Source organism: Mandrillus leucophaeus, unplaced genomic scaffold (genome assembly GCF_000951045.1).
Source record: "Mandrillus leucophaeus isolate KB7577 unplaced genomic scaffold, Mleu.le_1.0 Scaffold40, whole genome shotgun sequence".
Taxonomy (NCBI): domain Eukaryota; kingdom Metazoa; phylum Chordata; class Mammalia; order Primates; family Cercopithecidae; genus Mandrillus; species Mandrillus leucophaeus.
In genome coordinates, this window is record NW_012104254.1 from 7,652,392 (window position 1) to 7,662,092 (window position 9,701).

The following is a 9,701-nucleotide window of genomic DNA, read 5'->3' on the forward strand; positions in this document are numbered from 1 at the left end:
CAGCCTTGACTTCCTGGGCTTAAGTGATCCTCCCATCCCAGCCTCCAGCCTCCTGAGTAGCTGGAACAACAGGCACATGCCACCACACCTAGATAACTTAATTTTTCTTTTTTTTTTCAGAGATAGGGTCTTACTTTGTTTCCCAAGCTGGTCTTAAACTCCTGGGCTCGAGTGATCTTCACACCTCGGCCTCCCAAAGTACTAGGATTACAGGCATGAGACATTGCACCCAGCCAACTTCAAATTTTCAGACAGAGCTCTATTCCTTTAACCAATTGCAAATTAAAGAGTCTGTGAATCTACCTATAAACTAAGCTTCTGTTTCAAGTTATCCCACCTTTTTGGGGCAAACCAATGCATACCTTCCATACATTGATTTATGCCTTTCCCTATAACTTCTGCCTCCCTAAAATATATAAAACCAAACTGTAATTCCGACTGCTGGGTCACACTTTCTCAGGATCTCTTGAGACTGTGTTCCCCAGGTCATTGTCACTTGTGTTGGCTCAGAATAAACCTCTTTAAAATATTTTACAGGCTACTCTCTGCCTAGGGGGCAGCACTGCTCCACAGGATCAGTCACGGTGCAGTAACACTGCCTCTTCAGTAAAGCTGTTTTCTTCCCCCTCTGGCTTGCCCTTGAATTCTTTCCTGGGCAAAGCCAGAAACCTACACCGGCTAAGCTCTACGTTGGGGGTCCCCTGCCCTGCATCAGTTTCTCTAATCTCTTACTGCTCAGGAATCAGGTGGCCAGAGGTCACAAAATTTGTGACTTCCCCAGTTGCTCCTATAGATAACATCACTATTGTAGAACCTAAGATTGGTCAGGTAGCGAAGAGCTGACCCCACCCGGACTTGTGACTCATGACTTAATTGGTCCTGTGGCCCCCCTCCAGAGGGGGACTCTGCATGAGGATCATTTTCTACACACCTATGATTGCATCCCCAACCAATCAGCAGCATCCATTCCCTTGTTCCCTGCCCACCAAACTATCATTGGAAAACCATAACCTCTGGGCCTTCAGGAAGAGCGATTTGAGCGATAACTGCAGTCCTTCTGCTTGGCTGCTTTGCATTAATTAAATTCTTTACTGTGAAAAATTTTATCTATATAAAATATTGAATATTATATATAACTATTTAATATTAATATTAAATAATATTATAAAATATGTATTATATATTACAGAGTAAGTTTTTCAGTTAACATAATCAAGAAACTGAAAAAAGACTACCTCTGCTGAAAAACAAACAGACCAAAAGCCATGTTAAAGAAACTTTCACAACAATGCCTACCCCTGCTACCCCGGACAAATAGATAGCACACAAAGAGCTTCCAAAATAACTTTTATTACTATATAAAAAGAAGTCAAGAAAAAATAGATGCATATTTTTCCTATAAAATTATAAAATATTCAGGACAGTTAATATTTTTCCATAAATGCACTAAGATAAAAAGATAGAAATCTTTTCCACTTAAGGTTTTCAAGTACCTCGTAGGAATTAAAGAATAATAATTTTCTTTCTTCTACATTTTCCTGAAGACATAGCAGTTACAGTTTTCTGCTGGAGTTATCTAAAAAAGGACATACCAAGATAAATTTTCTATCATATTGAATAAAAATAGCATAAAGCTTTACTTCTTTGTGCTTTTAGATTGGCAACTGTGGTCAATCAGTGCTGCACTGGAATTTCCAACTCAGCAGGGGAAAGAATCTAATTAAAAATGACACACACTCTGTATTTTGTCTTTTAGAACACAGAAACCGCTTGTGAGTATCCCTTAAAAAGTGCAACTGCCTTCTTTGTCATTTATTTGTAAAGTCTGAGATGTTGTTTCTAAACAGCACAGCTTACATGAAACCATGCAAGTAAAGGAAAGAAAGTGCTTTAGAGGGCAGGTTCCATTTGACACAAGCAGCACAGGAAGCCGTACACTTTTGATGACATTAATTCAAAAAGTATATTCATTTGAGTTTCTTAATAAGCACTTTGAGAGAAAAGGCTTTAATGTTGATTCAGATGAGTGTTAAAATAAAGCTTTCCTTTCTGAAATTAGATTATGGGGTAAACCAAGCCAGACTATATCTGGAGATGACAGAAGTCATAATTATTTTGAGAAATTTCAATCACTGTTTTGGAATTGATACCTAAGGCTTTCTTCTCCCTATTATTTGTGGGATTTTTAATGAGATATTTTTCTGGGGAGATGCTTAGGTAGGAAATATCAGCTTTTGAAAGATAAAGGTACAATTATCATTAGAATCAAAAGCCCATTAAAGAAGAGTCTCAAACAGAAAGGTTTTCTAGATATATTTTATATGCATTGTTTTCATAAAGATAGAAAGAAAAGAAATTCCTATAATATCTATAAGATTATCCTCACATTAGCCCACATGAAAGATAAAATAAAGGGCTGAGATGAGGGGTGCTTAAATATTTTGCAACAGAGCTATTCTAGTGCCAAAGCCATAATTAACTTTTCACTGATAACCTGTTTCTTAGCCTATATAAAAAGGAATGGCTGCCTCAATTCTGGCAGCTTAGTCACTATCTAATCCCTTCCTCCAAAAACCCTGGAATTTTGGTACCTCTATGTAATGCAACATCCAACTTATCAAATGATGTGTGACTATGCAACTACTCCTTCTATGGCACCAAGACTGTATCATGCTCTACCCATACTGAATTTAATTGTGCTACCACTTTGTGCCAAGCAGATGGCTGGGTACTGGGGATCCTTCTGGCTCTATTACCAATTTTGGAAATAGAATTTAGTAGAGAAGAAGAGAACAGTGTTGCAGCAAGGGGATCTTGAATGGTTTTTCATGAAGTTTAAGGGATATGGTGGAGTGTGGCTTGTATTCAGTCTTTGGAAGTAATTACCAGTTACCTAAAAAGAAATCCACTAAGCACCAAAATGTTTAGTGTATTTGGTGTAGAGTTTCTACCCACATTAAAATGCTTCAGTTTAAAATTGAAGGGAAGGCAAAACAATCAACCAAAAAATGAAAAGTATCATTTCAGCATAAGCACTACTCTAGGTTTTAATTTGTCAGCCCAGAGCCCAGACAGAGATGATACTCCATGAATGAAAAGTCACCTCCAAGTCTCAATTCACTACTGAGGACCCAAAGCTCAAAATATCCCCTAAAATTCCATAAAAATCAGGAAAGACCCTAGCTATTGCCCCAGGGAAGGGCAGACCATGAGATAGGTCTCTTTTAGCTCCAAACTGAAAGTTGTTCAGCAACTAAAATCCTGAAGAAAAAAAAAATTGCAATTAATTAACTTGAAAGCCACAGATGTGCTTGTCCAAATCTTTGTGTTACCAAGACACAATTTTAAGATCAAACAAGAATCAAGGTAGGCCATAGCTTGTTGGCAGTGGCAGGGGCCCTATGGCCTATTTCCAGGTATGGGTGGCCCCTTTTCCTTGGTTATCTGGGGAATCTGCCTCAGCAGACAGCAAAAGGTAAAACGCATCCCCTTAACTCCACCCTACTCCAGCAATTGAGGTTTATTCAGGGGTAGGTCAAAGTAGTACAAGACAAAAATAGCACAGTGAAATGGTTAGAATCCAGACTGAGGTGCCAGGCTGCCTGCAGTTGAGTCTCAGTCCCACCATGTATGAGCCGTGTGACCTTGGGGTGAGTTACTAGCCTCCCCAGCCTTCAAATCTCTCACCTGTAAAATGGGAACGGTAACAATACCTACTTCATCCTGTCTGTCTAGGGACTGAATTAGTTAATATTTGTAAAGTGCTTAGAGGAGTGTTTGGAGCATAGTAAGTGCCGTGTGAGTACTTTCAAAAATAAAAAGAAGAACTTGGGAAAAAGTGCTCTTTGAGGTTTGTAGGGCAGTGTATGCTACTTAAGTGTTGAAGCATATTTGCATTCTAAGAGGTTTAGCATCTGGATCATAAAGTACACCAACCCTAGGGAAGTCTTGGGGCTAAGCTCAGTTTTGGAAATTCTTCTAAGTCTGACCAGAGAAGATCTCTTCAACCACCTGCTCTAATCTATCAATACCCTAACATAAACCCTTGTCTCCAGGAACAATTTGAGCCCAAACCAGCTGGGGAGGGAGCAGAAGGCAGGCATGGGGAGAAAGGAACCAGGTGCTCTCCTAAATTTTTTTTATATACTCTCATCATGGTATCTGTGTAGCGTCATGATCTAAACCCTGTCCCAGATATTCATGATCTGATTTTAAACCTTTAGGACTGCTTTCCTTGAGTTGTGAAATCATTGGCTCCCAGAATTAACAGGAAATGACTGCATGACAACAGGCCAGGGATGCTGCCAGTTTATCCAATTAACCACTAGTAAACACATATTGAGCATCTATTCTGCACAAGGCACCGTGCTAACGCTGTGGTCCTCAACAAGATAAAGGTAACGTAACCACAATTTGTATCTGCTATTATTTATATTAATCACATCCTTTCCAGTTCAGGTCAGTTCACAGGCCTCAATCAATACAAATTATTTCAAGAAATCATCCTTTGTGATTAAAGTAAATATTGATACTACATAGCCCAATAATCATATGGCTAATAGGAGAAGCTAAACTGTAGAGCTAGTTTTGAAACGTGAAGTTATATGGCTCTATCTCTACAGCATTTTACATGGTAGATCTCTGCCCAGCCTCATCAAGGGCTAAGTTTCTTTTCCTTGCTGCTACTTCATTGTTTAACTCTGAATCTGATTTGTCCATGTTGTTGCCAGCGTAGGCTGGCATGGAACCTCTTGCTCCCTGTTCAGTGCCTCCATCTGGCTGAAGAATGGTAGAATTTGGCTCCTTAGGACGTTTCCATTGCGGTCTGGTGACTATCCAAAAAATGAGGGCCCCGAACACCAGGATCAGAAGGCCAAGCGTATTTACGAAAACACCTTCTGGTGGGAAGGTACTGTATGCAGGATTTCTCCTATGAAATAAAAGATGTATCCAATTACTAACAGGATGATACAGCAACATGCAAAACAGTCTTGAATTTATCTGCTCAAATGCACACTAGTACAGTTTCAATGTAAAGTCTCAAAGCTTGCTATTAAGGAGAAATATAAATTATACTACAATTCACTCAGGAATATATAATGAAATTGATTTAAAAATAATAAATACGAAAATAATATAGGATCTGTAACACTTGTTTTGAGGCAGGTAGGGTCTGGAGGCGGCAACCTCGAGTCAATTCACACAGACTTCCTAGAACTAAACCAAAAGGAAAACCCCAACTTTCCACATCTAAGCAGCAAAACGACCGGATGCTACTCCCTTTGCAAACCCCGCTTTTCTGCATGGCAGATGGAAAATTGAAAGTATCTCTGATTGGTTGCTTTCTATAACCAATCAGACATTTGCATAGGAATGTAACTTTGTAACTCAACTTCAGCCTCTAACTGGTTGCTTTCTGCAACCAATGAAACTGACTGCGGGCCACCACTTCATTTACATGGGGTGAACACCAAGTGGCCAATGGGAAACCTCTAGGGGCTATTTGGACCCAAGAATATTCTGTATCAGGGCCCTTGAGTGGCTGCTCAGGCCACTCACACCCTGTGGAGTATATTTTCATTTTCAGTAACTCTCTGCTTTTGTTGCTTCATTCTTTACTTGCTTTGTTTATGTGTTTTGTCCACTTCTTTGTTCAAAACGCCAAAAACCTGGACACCCTCCACCAGTATCACTTAAAATTTTAAAAAAGGATGAAACAAAAATGTATGTACACTATAATTACAATTAATATAAAAACATGAATATCAACAAGATTGAAAGGGAATGTATAACTTCAGTAGTTGTTTTGTAAGAGTAGTACAATTTGTCAGACTTTTTGGTCCTTCTAAACTTTTAGTAATATCATATTACCTATATGATATAACAGATTCTTTAAAATATTTTTTTAATTTTAATATCTAAAAAATTTTGTTACATTTTCCCAGTGAACAAGTCTTTAACATTTTATGGCTTAAGTATTACAATTAAGAAGACTATGCAACTTACAGGGAAAAAATTAGTTTCTCTGTCACTCCCATAAGTGCTGTTGCAATCACTGTTCCAAAGATGACAAGTCCAGAATAAACATGTATGGGCATGAGAAATGCTCGGAGAGAAAGCGGAGCCCATGGAAGCAGAAAGATTAAAAAACCTGAAAGAAGCTAAATACCAAAAAGTGCAAAGGTTATCATTTAATTTTAAGTTTTAAACGAATTTTAAATTATTATTTAAAAAACAACATGTGTAATATGAGAAAACCTTTCATATAGAACCAAAGGGTAGAAAGTGAGGTTTTCTCACTCCAGTTCCACTACCCAATGTAACCCCTTTTATCACCTTCTCATGGATCCTTCCAGAAAATTTACTATCCCTATACATATTGTTCCGCATCTTGCTTTTTTCCCTTAACAGAATGTCTTGGAAATCTTTTTGATATCTATACATTTATCTAATTTATTCCTTTTAATGGCTAATATCCTAAGGTATAACAATTTATTTATACAGTTCTCTGTATGGATGTTTCTGTTTGGTTTTTGCTATCCTTAATCCGACTATAGTGAACTTTCTGGTACTTATTGGTTTGTTTTTACTAATCTCCTAAGGTTGCTAAATAGGAAGGGAAGGAACAGATTTTTTAAATCACTAAAACCAAGTACATGAGGACACAGAATTTAGTGAGTTCAACCTAAAAAGCTATGTGGAAAGAAGTTGACCTTTGTTTTATGAGAAAGAAATGAATTCTGCAGAAAAGTTTTCTTCATTTCCTTGATAATTAAATCGCTAGTGGGATACATCTTTGCAGAGAAGACAGCAAGGTTCCTATATAAACTGAAGTCTGTTATGTTTTCATGGTTTTGTCACCCCACACCTTTGCCCATCAAGTATCCTCTCTTCAACAAGATAAAGATGACTTAGTGGCTACTGAATTACTGAGTTTAAAGGAACTTTTTTTTTTCCAGATGCCTATTTAGGATCTACCATCCTAGCAAAACAATTATGAAAAGAGAGGAGAGTGGGGAGAAAGCAGTAACATCACTGTTCAGTCAACTTTCTTGATTGAGATCCAAGGGCTAATGGGGAGATACTAGAAGAAGGGGGGCAGGGGGAGGAGTCCAACGCACTAATTCACACTGAGAATCAGCTCATGTGTAATACAAAATAGTAATAAATGGAAACTAATAACAAAACAATTTGTATGATTTGTCACTTTAACAGACTGCAGAGGAAAAATCATATAATCATCAGAACAGATGGTGAAAAACATTGGTAGGATTCAACTGTCATGTACGAGATGAGATGTTTTAACAAACTAGGAATAGAAGATAATTATTTTAATCTGATTATATTAGGACAGAACATGGTATAGGAACTAACAGGCTCCATTTTCAAGAGCTTAACATATAAAAGTATATTTCTTGCTCACACACAGTCTGCTTATGCTCTATAGGCATTTCAGATTAGCTCTCTTCCAAGACATGACTCGGATGCAGAAGGGATTTGTCTTACATCCCTTATCACCTATTCCTATTCAGCATTTTTCTGAAAGCCTCAGCTACTGAATTAGGCAAGAAAAAGAAATATGATGATAGAAAAAGAAACAAAACTTATTAATCACATAAGATTATAAAACAATCCAAAAGAATCTTGAGATTAATTACTAACATAAGTTTATCAAGTTTGCTAGGTATAAATTTATACTTGAGATCAGTTGCACTTTTTGTAAAGAGGCAACAAGTGAATTAATTTTTAATGATACCATTTTTAATAGCAAGGAGCTAGCAATAAGTTGGAGACAACAACTCTACAAAGAAAATATAAAGCTTTGCAATATTTTGGAGAAGGCTAAAAAAAAAACAGGCTCATGATAATTAGTTGGATGACTTGTATTATACAGATGTCAGTTCTCAAATTCATCTATAGATTAAGTAAAATCCTAATAGATTTTTTGGTGGAATTTGATGCATTGATTCTAAAATTTACATAGATCAAAGGGCCAAGAATAGCCAAGATTAACTTTTGTTTTCTGAAGTATATCCTAATACAATAAATTCTGTAATTTACATTAAAAAAAGTAATAACAAATGCATTTGATAGGTTGGTTTGCATATTTTATTATTTAGTTAATACCCAAAATGCCTGAATATATTAGAAATGGTTCAGAGGGTTCCCTCTTGGTGGTTCAGAATATTCCTAAATCTTCAGTGAACTTCAGTGATTCTATTAGTATCAAAGAGCAAGCTTCCTGATGTCCATGTTGTGCTTTCTGTATGAAAATGGGGTCCAAGTGCGGTGCCTCATGCCTGTAATCCCAGCACTTTGGGAGACCAAGGTGGGAAGATCATTTGAGTCCAGGAGTTCAAGACTAGCCCGGGTAACATGGCAAAACCCCGTCTCTACAAAAAATTAGCTGGGCGTGGTGGTGCATGCCTGTGGTCCCAGCTACTCTGGAGGCTGAGGCAGGAGGATTGCTTGAGTCTTGGAGATGGAGGTTGCAGTGAGCTGAGATTGTGCCACTGCACTCCAGCCTGGGTGACAGAGATAGACCCTGTCTAAGAAAGAAAAAAGAAAAGAAAGGGAAAGAAAATGGGGCTCAGGGATTTAGCACAAATATATCTCCATAAATCATCATATCTTTTCTGTGGCTTACCCACAAAAACATACATTTCTCATTCCTGCTCTCCTATTTTCATTCCTAAGATTCTTTCTGTTTTCTCTCTTTTCCTGGTGTATTTTGCTGTTCCCTTATAGTTAACTAAGTGAATAGCTTATATATTTTAAGTTTTCTTTCCAAAAAATGTAATAAAAGCATTTAAGCCTATATTCCTCTGGGAACCATTTTAATTAACTCCAGAGATTTTTATTTATTTATTTTTTTGAGATCAGGGTCTGTCTCTGTTGCCCAGGCAGGAGTGGCATAATCTCAGCTTACTGTAACCTCTGCCTCCTGGTCTCAAGGGATCTGTGCACCTCATCATCCCAAGCAGCCAGGACAACAGGCGTGCACCACCCTGCCCAGCTAATTTTTGTGTTTTTGTTTTAGAGATGGGGTTCCGCCATGTTGCCCAAGCTGATCTCAAACTCCTGGGCTCAAGCGATCCACTGGTCTCAGCTTTTCAAAGTGCTGGGATCACAGGAGTGAGCAGTGCACTATGCCCAGCCAAGACCCAGATTTTTAAATAGGTATTCTCTTTATTGCTAATTGTTAGATCGAGCTCTCTCTCTCTCTCGCTCTCTCTCTCTCTTTTTCTTTCTTTTATTTGTGGAGACAGAGTCTCCCTATGTTGCCAAGTCTGGTCTTGAACTTCTGAGCTCAAATGATCTTCCCACCTCGGCCTTTGAAAATGCTCGAATTACAGGCCTGAGTCAGTGTGCCCAGCCTGATATTTCTTGATTTTACATATTAAGATATAGAGCAGAGTATAAGTTGGTTTTTAGAGAATCCAGATTAAAAGTTATATCCAGCATAGGAAATGTTGATTTCTTATTATTTTATTCTGCGAATTCTGCAATTTTGGTGCCTCCTTAGGGGAAAACAGTTATAATAGAAACAAATGTAAAGAATGTTTAGAAAACATTTGCAGTCGCTAGGCGTGGTGGCTCACACCTGTAATCCTAGCACTTTGGGAGGCCGAGGCTTGCGGATCAACTGAGGTCAGGAGTTCAAGACTAGCCTGGCCAACATGGTGAAACCCCATCTCTAC

The 9,701-nt window shown here is 38.0% G+C and overlaps 1 protein-coding gene across 1 annotated transcript in view; it reads right to left on the minus strand.

Annotated features, from left to right (window-relative positions):
- Window positions 1–1,330: 1,330 nt before the first annotated feature.
- LOC105548074 (cytochrome b ascorbate-dependent protein 3) overlaps window positions 1,331–9,701 on the minus strand; it is a 37,759-nt gene continuing 29,388 nt past the window's right edge. Inside the window, exons 2-3 of the mRNA XM_011991931.1 lie at window positions 6,007–6,161; window positions 1,331–4,930 (exon numbers count right to left, since the gene is read on the minus strand). Of these exons, the coding sequence (XP_011847321.1) occupies window positions 4,805–4,930; window positions 6,007–6,161 (281 nt within the window). The 3' untranslated portion in view covers window positions 1,331–4,804. The remainder of the gene's footprint in view (window positions 4,931–6,006; window positions 6,162–9,701) is intronic.